This window comes from Cottoperca gobio, chromosome 10, assembly GCF_900634415.1.
Source record: "Cottoperca gobio chromosome 10, fCotGob3.1, whole genome shotgun sequence".
In the NCBI taxonomy this organism is placed as follows: Eukaryota; Metazoa; Chordata; class Actinopteri; order Perciformes; family Bovichtidae; genus Cottoperca; species Cottoperca gobio.
Genome location: NC_041364.1, coordinates 16,218,716 through 16,231,423, shown reverse-complemented (window position 1 = coordinate 16,231,423; position 12,708 = coordinate 16,218,716). Strand labels below are relative to the sequence as shown.

At 41.6% G+C, this 12,708-nt stretch overlaps 1 protein-coding gene across 1 annotated transcript; it reads left to right on the top strand.

The window, feature by feature from the left end:
• Window positions 1-1,205: 1,205 nt before the first annotated feature.
• Window positions 1,206-11,957, top strand: neurl1b (neuralized E3 ubiquitin protein ligase 1B). Its single transcript, XM_029442430.1, has 6 exons — window positions 1,206-1,427; window positions 5,869-6,113; window positions 6,196-6,529; window positions 8,298-9,038; window positions 10,074-10,199; window positions 11,046-11,957. Exons 1-6 carry the CDS (start codon window positions 1,397-1,399, stop codon window positions 11,291-11,293), a joined length of 1,725 nt encoding a protein of 574 aa, XP_029298290.1. The 5' UTR covers window positions 1,206-1,396; the 3' UTR covers window positions 11,294-11,957.
• Window positions 11,958-12,708: the final 751 nt, after the last annotated feature.

The following is a 12,708-nucleotide window of genomic DNA, read 5'->3' as shown; positions in this document are numbered from 1 at the left end:
CTTCCTGTGTTAATCCCCTTTGCCACAGCAGATCTTTCTTTCTGAGGCAACTGCGAGGGCGTGGGGGGAATTTCACTTCTGCTATGCTTCACCCCAAACACCATTCACCCAAGGCTCGTATAAAGAGCCACCATATCCTGCTAAAACAAACAGCATTGAGGAGGTAGAAACAAATGCTTTTGTCTTTGAGTTATATTTAGTTCCTGCCTGCCTTCACCCAAACGCCGTCTCTCACAAGACTTGTTTGCCCTCAAACTGAATTAGATCATATATGACCATGTTGGCAGCCCAGAAGCCCTTTTCCTCTGTATGTGATATAGATCATATCTGTATAGTCAACCTGCATACACAAAGCAGAAAGTTAATCCCTTTCAGGCTATATGTTTTCCAATTAGTCACCATTTGAAGATTACATTAACATCAAGGAATAATAATTTGCATATATCTACACTTTCACGCATTGTCATTTCTTATCCAGCAGGCTTTGTTCAGGATATTTGACACACAGCTGCTGTAGCGCCTCCGGCCTCACTAATTCTCCGCTAGGGTTAGATACGATGTCCCGGCACTCCCTTCACTGATGGTCTCAATCCTATAAACCCTGCAGGCCACGGCTCCTCAGAGAGCGGTGTGGTCCAGAAGACAGGAAACAGCTTGAGAGAAGCCCAGCAGTCAAGGCTGTGGGAGGGCAAAGGATAGGATGGGAAATAAGGGGGATTTCCTCATATGCCACTTAGACTTATTAAAAGTATGCTTATATGTGTGTCCAACATATAAATAGGTGAAAGTCCATGTGGGATCTGTGAGTATCAGTAATCATGTAAATCTCTTTATTCTGTATTCAGATCTATTTAACGTCTTGAGTATGCTCAAAAGCAAATGATTTTCAAAACAATCATGATCATTGATCTTGTAATCATATTTATTGTTTGCACCATGCTGTCTGCACACCGCTCTGTATGTAAATGTGCTTCCTTAAGATTACACATCCATCAAGCATGATGTTTGTCCATAGGCTTCAGTTCTGTCATTATGCTTCATCACAGCCTTTGAGTGAATAATTATATGCATTATTCAGAGGCTCTGTGATGCTCTTGAGGGGGGGATCTCTGCTTACTGTGTCTTTAAAGTCGTGCAGAGGGGAGCCTAAACTAAAGAAAGGAGGGGGCTGCTGAGCGCCAGTTGGAGGTGTCTGCCTGTCGCAGCGGCTCGGGGTTGACATTAAGAAGAGCGCTTCCATGCTTCAGCGGGGAGATACGGCGTGATCTAAAGACACTGATACTCAGATTGAACTGGTTCCGGGCAGATACTCATCAGACCGAGGATACATGGATGGACAGAGAAATACTGCAATCGGAATTAACTTGTCAGTCGGTGCGAGGAATTTCTGGATATAATGGGGAATACGACACCCAAACCTTTAATAGGTGAGACTTGTTATAATTTATGTACTATTCACAAGGCTTGTAATGCACTCACACGAAGCGGTGTCTGTGTAGAGCAGCTTGATAGCCAGAGATACACATGGCTAGTCCTGATTCTCTGCGTGGAGACGCGCTTCCCATCACGGGGGAGCTGAGCGTGATTCCCAGGGAGCGACAACAAACAAGCGCTCCCTGAAAATTCCACTTTTTACTTATCATTTATAGAATTATACTCAGTGACGTAGCCTTAAATAAAAATCTAAGAGTAGAAAAATACAGGACGAGCATTGACTAGTTGATGATGATGATGATGATCAAGCAGGATCATGATTTTTACCGGTTTGCCTGCCCGCGAGGGTCAGCGCAGCATTGTCAACGCAATGAATATTGTCAGTAAAGCTCATTTTCTAATTATCGCCAAAGATCTGATCATGATAAACACATTAGTTTAATTTTTTAGAATGTATATTGAGTATTTTTTATTAGTATTAAAAGAATGCAATTAAATGCAACCATGTCTGACAGGCACATGACCAATTTCCAAATGAATTGAAATTATAAATGGCTCCTCCCTTTATTCTTTTTTGCACAGTTCAGATTGTTTTCTTTTGTTTACTGTTATCTGGCTTTAATCTAAGACGGGAAATATTATTTTGTTGCCTGTTTTCTTTTCTTTCTTTTTGCCATACAACACTTTTCATAGATGGATAGATAGAGTCCCTAATTAATCCCAATGGGAAATTGTAGCATAACTGCAGCCAAGTCACACAGGAATCAAAAAACAAACATGAGGACACATAAGAGTTCAATAATAGGAAAATAAAAAAGCAATCTTAACTAGAAACTGAACAACACTACTTAATAGGACCATTCTCTACATACAGCTACATTGGTAATATCTGGCTGTTTTGTGTAAAGTAGAATCTCAAGTGAATTATTCCTAATTGTTAGCCCTAGGTTTTGCATAAAGCTGTCATTATGAGCTCTCAGTATATCACTTTGACATGTCACCTACAGCACTCTGATCACTTTGATTTAATGTCTGTCACACTCCCACGCCCCCATCAGACCCACTCTGCGGCTCAATGATGTGGTTACTGCCACCAGAGCCAGCTGACGTAGGGTTTGGACTGAGAACAGTAAGTCACAGAGGAGCAGGAGCAGCGTGGTGCTTTGCTTGCACCGTATGGTTTCGATTAACATGGAATTAATAGAATATCTGCGTTTACTGTCTGTATTAGAGATGTGCACAATATACTGGAAAGTAGGTTTGTACAGGTTCATCTCAGTCATTAACGAACCGTTTTACAGGCCTATGTGAAATGACACCAGCTGTGAAAAAAGTATCAAGTGATGCAATTGAGGTGTTTTTACCAAGAAGCTCATTCTCACAACTTTTAGAGGCAAAAATCTGACAAAAATCCACAGAGGCTCATTCCTTGCTCAGTGAATGACTTACAGTATGGTGAACACATACAGCCTAGAGATATGGGAGGATAAAGAGCCTGATCATCTTGTGTCCAAAGATAACTCTGACGAATGCACACAATCAGTTTTACATTTTAAAAAGCTCGCCTAGGCACAGCAGTGTGTCTTGTGCAGTCTTATGATTGCATTTATTTGTGCTTTGTCTTTCATCAAAAGAAGACAGCGAAGCACCATTCCCACACTTCACAATTGAACTTCATGTGGTAGCAGATATACACTGTATGTAAGACTTTAGACTAAGCTTTGCATGATGACCACATTTCTGATCCTGAACATTTCAGTCTGTCTCCTCACTTTCCAGTCCTAAATTCAAAGATGTATTTCTGGCTCTCACCTATCTTTTGCTGTTCTCGTGATTTTGATGGTCCAAATATCACCTATGTTGCTGTTCAGGACTCCTAGCAGCAGATCGGAGTAGTTATCACTGACATTGACCAAGCCCCAGCTCGTGTGTCACCACGTGAGTCATAGAGCGAAGTGACTGATTTTCCAAAAGATAATCATCCAGTGATCTTTGAAAATCCCAGAAAGTAAAACACTTACGGTTTTTCTGACGGTATTTCCAGAATCATCAAAGACTCTTTCAACCATCTGGTGTTTCCTCAGCTGCACAATAAAAAAAATAATTAACCTGTTTCTCAAGCTTGAACTATATTTCCTATGCAGTAAGCTGACCTGTAATCCTTGTTCTTTAAGTGGCGCAATAGAAAAACATTGAAAAGGTATTTTGCTTGAAAATCAAATAAGAAGAAAGAAAGTAACATTAAGACAGAGAAACATTATTGATATTTAAAGTGCCTTGTAGAGTTTTCCTTCTTATAAAACATTTGCAACGCCAATTTTGGTAGCCAATTATTCGTGTTTACTGTCTTCTTCTTGCCTTTGTTGGCACATTGCTGCATTTTCTCGAACATTACCGCCACCAGGGTGTGAAACCATTGGCTGGGTTGGGAATTGCACTGCATGCGCGTGCGTCATCATGCACATGCGCAAGGCAAAATGGGGATCCACTTATTTAAAAAAAATAATAATAATAAGCTCCACGGCACTCCTAGAGGTCAACAACTCTGCAAGGTATCCTTAAGTTTGTTTCACATTGTACAAACAAGCAAAGACGCCATTTTCGCCCCAAAAAACTTTTTGATACGGACACACGTTTCTTTTTCCATCCGGATGGTAATAAAGGTTTTATGAATTTAGTTTATTGGTTTTCAATTTTTTTAAAGTGCTGCATGACATCTCTTAACCATAACATGTAGCTGGAAGGTTGTGGGTTCTTCTAGTTTAAGAGAACTAGCTTGCATTCTAATACAATTATCAAGGCTGCAATCTTGTAATTAGCTCCTCTTATGAGGACTATCCTCTCCTGGGACGCCAAATACAGCGATCAAGTGATCACGTTCTATCACCTGCCCACACCTGATGGAGTTTGGAAAATAGATTTCCAGCATCAAAGTTTCTAAGCGTTCTTAAAATACCTTTAGAACAGAGGTACATGTTGATAAACGACACGCTTGGTTTTTCAAAGATCACCTGTGACTCGAATTTAATGTCAATACACGAGAGGCACAAACTCATGTTATCACTCAGTGCACGGCCTGGTGGGCTATACCTTTCATCTAATAATGGCAAACAAGTGTCTATAACAGTCTTCACTGTAGGTCCTTGAACTGCAGAGTGCGCGCCGCTCTGTCAGCGAGGCAGTTGAGCCTAAAGCCGATCCTCAACATGTTTTACCCAAAGTATATTTGAATCACTCAAAAGCCAATTTCCCAGGAGCAGAACATGAAAGGGGCACCCGCACATCATTTGAGATGTTACAGATGTTCTTGCTGCTGCTTTATAGTTTAGAATATAATTAGTGATAATGTCTAATTTAGGAAATGTACTGTGGAACATTTCAATGAGTTATTGTCTTTGCACCAGATCACAGTGAATTTTAAACAGAAATGTAATCAGTCTATGTCCCTGGAGGCGAATAGAAACACCGCCTCCCTTTATATATTGGATTTCAGCCAGTCTGTACCATAAACACCCATCTACAGCTTTCATTTGATTTAATATAAAAGCCAAACAGTCTCATGCAAACCAATGTCCAGTTTGTCTTGTTTGATTTCGGATCCTTGTCAATTTATTATGTGATGCTCATGAAAAAAATGTTCTCCGAAGTAGGACTCCTATGAAGATGAGATCGAAGATTAATCCTTTCATTTGGGTGTTTCTTCACTGACTAGGCACTGTGTGATTCATTCCACTTCTGAAGATAACTGCGGAGGAATGAAAGGGGCTATTCAGGGTTTGTTTATGCTGTAGGCCAAGGGGGTGTGTAGCCCATAAATAAGAGGAAGGCTTATCACGTCTGTTGTCGACTTTTTTGTTATGTTTTCACTCTCCTGTGATGCTCTTAATATTTGCGTTGCACAAATATAAATATATGTGAATTTTACATAAGCCAAATGTCCCTTTTATGTTTCCCAGTGATATATGCACATGGATTTTGTCTAAATTTACCTTGTTTCATTTCTGTGATATAAATGTCCCATACGGATGTGGAAAGAAGATTGATTTGGGACAGTTTGCCCTTTTCATACTATACATTTGGGTTACATGCTAAAAGAGACTGTTTAATGTACTAGTGGAGAGGAGCACAGAGGTTTTATAGTGTCAGTGTGGGAAAGGAAGTGTGTGAGACTGTGGGCTCCTTTACATAACTGGCCTCTGCCCTCTAAAACAACTGCCATGGACCAGTTGAAAACGAGTTATTGTGTGCTGATATGTTTGCCTCTTTTTCCAACAGCTGGTGTTTCTAACATTCCTGTTTTGACCTTGTCTGAGTCACACACAAGCAGAGCTGCTGTTCACATCACCACGTTGCTCTCTAACTTGGTCAATCAGGTTGAATCATTGATGGCTTTTTTTTTTCTCACTGTACCCCTGATTATTTTGGTACACACAGATGCGACTCTGCAACCCCGCCCGGTGGCCAGCAGGCAGTACTACACCCTGCCTAACAATGGGGCATGTGTGGAGAGAAGAACGTCTGCTGCTCCGGTCAGCCTCAGCGTGGAGTCACCCCGCTTTCACCCCCACGCCAAAGGCAAGAATATCAGGCTGGATGGGCAGCTTCGCCGTGCCACACGCAAGAACAGCTTCTGTAATGGCATCACTTTCATCCACAGGCCTGTCCACCTCTATGAGAAGGTTTGTTTTCAACTCACTCTCTGTACTTTAGACATATATTTAAAGAATAATCGTTACATTTTGATTAATGCCATTCATTCAGGTGCGTCTTCGGCTGAGTGGCGTGCACACTGGCTGGAGTGGAGCTCTTCGCTTTGGTTTCACCAGTTTGGACCCCGGCGAACTGGTCGCTACAGACATCCCCAAGTATGCTTGCCCAGACCTGGTGACACGGCCCGGATACTGGGCCAAAGCTCTGCCTGAGAGGCTGGCCTTGAAGGACAATGTGTTGTCCTTCTGGGCGGATCGTCACGGAAGAGTTTTCTACAGCATCAACGAAGGAGAACCCATCCTCTTCCACTGTGGGCTCAGCATTGGCTGTCCACTCTGGGCCATCATAGATATCTATGGCATCACTCAGGAGGTCACTCTGCTTGGTAAGCACTTTATTGTGTTGCTTACTTGCTCTGGGCAATCACTTCTATAAAAATACCAATTGTTTTGTCATGACTGCAGTTGAGGTGACAGCAGAAACTGACTCATATTCAGAAGGCAAGTGAGAGGAACACATTTCACAACTGACTGGTCATAAAAACACAATCCATCATTACATCCAGTCATATACATCCAAAGAATAAAGTAGCGAGTAATTGATATTCTTTACTAGAATCAGAGTCAGCTAGAAGGCCATGTTTTCTTTGACCATAGCTTTGACAGCCTTGAAACCTCAGGAACTTATTTTTACAGTGTCAACACATTCACAGCTAATTTAAGCAGCTTCCCAAGAGTTCAGAAAGCAGCTGTGCCAAGCAGCTCTGCAGCAGCGGAGGACAATAGGTAGTACAGTCGCACAATGATCCACTATCAGAACTAGTTGGTCTGGAAAACCAGAACCATAACACTCTGAGATAAACAGGATGTGGACCACGGATCTCAATCCACCCTGAACCTCTCACTCCTCCTCTCTGCTCTCTTACTATCGCTTTACTGCGCTTTGTCCCTTTCTCTCTCTTCCTTCATTTCCATCACACTCTCCGCTGTGGTTCCCTCTCCTACTCACTGGGTGTGTTTATCTTCAGTCTGACAAGAGCTATGGCCATGTTTGGTCAAGGCGGCAGATCCCAGAAGCTTTGGAGGGGCCAGTGCACTCAACTGCTCCGGCATCACTAGAAATAGTAATAAAGGAATGTATCATAAGTCAAAGGGGGACTACTAGTGCCAGACTTCTTTATATCAGCCTCTCATATGGAGATACATTCAGCTGTGCTATGCACTCTGTGCAGTTTAGAGAGCTCATGTCAAAGGGAACCTGCTCATTTTCAACATTTTTACATGCTTTAATCTTCAAAAAACACTTTATTTTGTTTTGTATTCTGTATCTGTATCGTCTTTTTTAGCCCCTCTGCTCAGATTGGCTTGTGCAAAAAGATGCAAACGTAGCTCTCCAGTCGTTGGTGAAGATCAGATGGGGGACGGTATATTCACATGAGCCTGCATGTGACATAGGAAAGGGAGTCAAATCTGAATGTCTTGTTGTTGTCTGACAGAGGCAGTCCAGAAAAAACTGGCTGTGTTGTTTTATTTCACAGTTTGTGGGTTGGTGTGCACTCCAGATACCCAAATGTATGTGCAAAGCACTGAAAAAAACAAACTATGGAGGTAAATATATACCGGTGACCATCAATATGTATTATTCAATACCTCGACACAGTGGGAAAAGGGAGTAAAGAGCACTATAGTAGTGGATATGTAAGTGGAATGTCACATCATAAATTTCAATAGTATGTCAACGATGAGTCAATTAATCGATTAGTCAGAAAATTAATGTGAATATTTGCTAGCTTTGTTTTATTTTCTGACTTTAAGCTTCCATTTTCCACAGTTTTTTCATGTTTTATAGATAATTATTCAATTGATTAAAAAAAATAGCAGATTAACCTTTAATGAAGATAATAATTTGTTGCAGTGCTATAATGACCATATAAACAAAAACGCTCATAGAGCAAAATCAAACATCAAAGAGGCTGCGGTAACAGATATGCAGATATGATCTCAGCACCCAGCTTATCCTCACGCATGGTAAAAGAAAAAAGGACTCTAGAAAAAATGTGCACAAAAAAGGGAAGTGACCTGAGCTTTCTTGGGACAGATCATTTAAAATATGCCCAAGTCACAAAACTTGTTTGTTCATGTTCTCCACCACAGAAAGCACGTTTGCTGAGAGTGTGGCATCAAGCTGCCTGAGTGCGGCACGCCTGAGTGCCTATCTGCCCCAGAGTAGCCATGACTCAGCCAATTACAGCAACAATCAACTGGAGAACAACCAGGCTGCTGCAGCCAAGATGGCCAACCTCCAGCTAAATAACTATCCCCAGCTCATTCCCTGCTGCTCCTCCACCTCCTCCTCCTCCACACCGTCCTCCTCTGCCACCACTGGATTCGGCACCCCGAGGTTGGTCCGGGGCCTTCCTTCCCCGCTGGACAATGACTTGCACTTTCACCCCGTCCGTGGCTCTGATGTAATACTCTCAGCAGACCGCTCAGCTGCCTGCATCCACTTTCTGGACAGCAGTCGGACTCTGGTGTTCAGTGACCGGCCGCTGCATGTGGGTGAGACTTTGTACGTGGAAGTCGGCCACCTAGGCCTGCCGTACTTTGGGGCGCTGTTGTTCGGTGTAACATCATGTGACCCGGCAAGTCTACACGCCGGGGACTTACCAGCAGACCCTGAGGTTCTCCTGGACCGTAAAGAGTATTGGGTGGTGCACCGGGGCTTCCCCATGCCCTGCTCTGGAGATGTGCTCAGCTTCACTCTGCTGCCCAGCGGAGAGGTGCACCACGGGGTGAACGGAGTGGGGCGTGGCAGGCTGCTCTGTGTGGACTCCTCTCAGGTCCTGTGGGCCTTTTTCACCCTGCATGGGGCTGTCAACAGACTCAGGATACTAGGTAAGCCGAGTGCGTTTACTGCAGAGACGTAATACCATGAACCAATACCTCAAATATTCCTGAAGTTTTACATTTTTTGTGGAATTATTGTAATTATGAAATGAGACATGTTGCCATGTTATAAAGTCCTACCAAAACTATCAAATCGAATACTTGAAGAAAAAGTTTGTAATTTAATTGAATCACCTTCTTGCCGAGTGTTAGATGAGAAGATTGATACCGCTTTGATATTTGTCAGTTAAAAATAATGCTACAGTCAGCAGGGTGTTAGCTTAGCTTAGCACAAAGACAGGGTTATACCCCGCACTACTTCCTTACTGTGTGCATTTTAACACAAACAGCGGAGACTCCAGGAGGTCACAGGCTCACAGATAATCTACAGTCCGGGACAACGTCATCCATAAAACAGTGGACTGTCCTATAAAGTTGTTCCCTATGGACTGAGCCAGCCTAGTTTCCAGTCTTTGTGCTAAGCTAAGCTAACTAGCTGTTGGCTCTAGCTTCAGAAGACAGAAATGAAAGCGGTAACAAACTTCAGATTGAACTTTCTGCAAGAAAGCAGACCAGAATGTCTAACTTTTCCCTATTATACTAGAATCATTAATGCCTGAAAAGGACATGCTCTTCAAAAATGAGTCCAGGCAGCCCCTGCAATGTATTTTTTCCCAGACTAAAGGAATGCAGTTGAGTAGTTTACGTCTGCATGTGCATGTCCAGTTTAGAGCGGTGACCTATCTGATCTAGTCCCACTACTCCCACATAAATTCCCATCAGCTCAGACCCAACAATATTTTCCTCAAACAGAAACTAAAGGAAAATCACTCAAAGAGAGTTCAAATAACACAAATATGCATATCTAATCTGACTGGTTAGGGCCGGTCTGTGTAGAGCCTTACACTCAAGCAGTTCAAGGACACTGTATTGTAATACCAACAACAGTTTAAAATACACTTTGTCTGAATGGCACCTTGAAAGGCTTTACATGAGTGTAATTATCTGGGTTTTGTTCATGTGTATTTATCTTTTGTGACACAGGAACACTGCAGTCCAGTCCTCCCTCCACCTCCCCCAGCACCTCTCAGAGCAGCAGTCCGGACGACAGTGACTCAGACCTGGCGTTCAGTGTCAACAGATCCTCCTCCGCCTCTGAATCCTCTCTGGGTAGGTTACCAGATGTTGACAGCGTGCCTGATGCTACAATGTATGTGGAAACCCCCCCATGCAGTCACGGCAGGAAGGCTCTAATGTGTAGAGACATGGCAATTCTGTTGGGCTGTACCAGACGAGTCATGGGAAAGATGTGTTGTTTCACTTTATATGACATCTTCATATTGTTAGACATATACCTCCATGATTTGGTACATAGTAGAGCTTCAACATAATCGATTAGTCAACCGACAGAACATTAATTGGCAGCTATTCTCATAATGGATCAATGATTAAGTTTTTTCTAAAGTAAAAAAATCCAACATTCAATTGTTAAGCTTCTAAAATGTGAACATTTGGTGATTTTCCTTGTTAATTAATCAAACATGTGTTTGTAATCATATATGGTACAATCAAGTGATTGTGTAATCCTGCCAGTTCCTCCAATGTATGCATAACAAAACATATTAAAATAGAATAGTAATAGTAGAAAATGTTTTATATCTTTTGGTTTTGCTGTGGGTTGGACAAAACAAGAAGTCTGATGATCTGATGTTGGCTTTCGGAAATTGAGATGATGTTACATAGATTAGTCTAGAGAATAATCAGCAGACAATCGAGTATGTATAAATATGTTTTTTGCAGCCCTGTTACATACTGCTTTTTTTAAGTTCCGACAATTTAGGAAACATGGAAATTTGCATTTCTCATGGCTCATAAAAACACACACACCGAGAACCGAGACAAAGAATAAAGAGCAGAATATATAATATGTTAAATCTGGCATAGTCTTCCCACCGTGTGCATGCAACCATGTCTGCTCCATTTCCAGTCACACATGTTTTCTTTCTTTTCGTCTAGTGACTGCTCCCAGCTCCCCTCTCAGCCCTCCGGTCTCTCCCACCCTCTCCGCCTTAGAACTGCCCTCTGCTGGAAAAAGCGGAGAATGCAGCATTTGCTTCGACCAGGACGTGGACACAGTCATCTACACCTGTGGACACATGTGTCTGTGCAACGACTGTGGGCTGAAGCTGAAGAGACAGATCAACGCGTGTTGTCCGATATGCAGGAGGCCTATTAAAGATGTGATCAAAACATATCGGCCATGATGGTCCAGATGTGCAAAGAGTCGCTGTGACTTCCACTGCTGGATGCCACCTGTGTCCCCTTCTCAGGCTTGCTTGGACACGGATATTGAACCCAATTGGAGATTAGCTACACCAGGACATAATTGTGCTTCTATCTCCATTGTATATGGGTGAATCATTTCTGGAGACTATAATCTTCATACAAAGAACTGTGATGGAGCTCATCTTAATACATAGACTGATACATGAGCTCCTATGTTTTGGCTGAAAAAGAAGAGATGAATCATGTGCTCCCTTTTGTATTTTCAATGTGATGTCTCTTACGTCACATGTTATTTGCTGAGCAGAAAAGCCTGCTGTGAATATTTTGTCCTTACCCGCGCTGTTCTAGATTTATGTGCGCTTCAGCAGAATATGTGGACCGTAGTCTATGACTTCTTGTGCCTTAGATTTGTGTCACTTTTTGTGTCCAAGAAACGATGCTAATAATCCTAGCCATAGTTTTAATGTACAGTACTGAAAGCATGTGGTGAATAAAGGCACACAGACACAGGATTTATGCAATAAAAGGTGTAATAGTAAGTGGAAAGATGTACCTGTATGGTAAATGTGTTTAGTGTTTGGAAAGTACAGAATTAAGAATCTGGTTTTGCACTTTGAGAGATCAATAAAAGTGTGATTAAAATGTGTGTACTTTCAATAATAGGACTTCACTTTTTATTTTATTTAAAGAAACACGTTTTCTCCATCACAATCACTTCTTTTTAGACCTTTTAGAACATTTGATTTTCCACCTGAGAGGACACACTCCTGATCAAACAATGACACTTAGTGTATACTGTAAATTAAAGGGTGTTACATTTTTTAAATCTGCACCAACATATGATTTCTTGCTTTTTTAATGAGAGTTAGATACCACTAGTGTGATTTTCCAATATACATCCGGCTATATTTCTTCATGACATTTCAAAAGAATATCTGCCACAATAATTCTTGCTTAAACGAGGGATATACTTTGTTTTAGGCTGATGACGATCATTTGATATAATTAAAACATTCATTGAGTGACCTTCAACTTATCTTGAGGTCAAATTAGAATTTGAAACATCATTTGGGATGTCCTGGAAGTGCTTAGAAAAAATAAATCTTTCATTCCATGATAAGTGGGCAAGTATGATATGATAAAAAGGCTCCAGAACAGCTACTAAACTGATCTTTTGACAGGTATTTTGCATTCATTTGATATTTTCCCACAGTAATAGACTGTCTGTTTGTTTAAGTCTGTAGAAAATATATAAACTGCATACACATGTATAGTTAAGCTTTAGACCACAGGTGACAAACATTTAGGAAACAAGCCTTTTTATTTGGAAATGAAAACACTGTAAAAGTTGTGTTGTGTACCTAAATAAGTGATGCCATGTTGGCCTAATAAC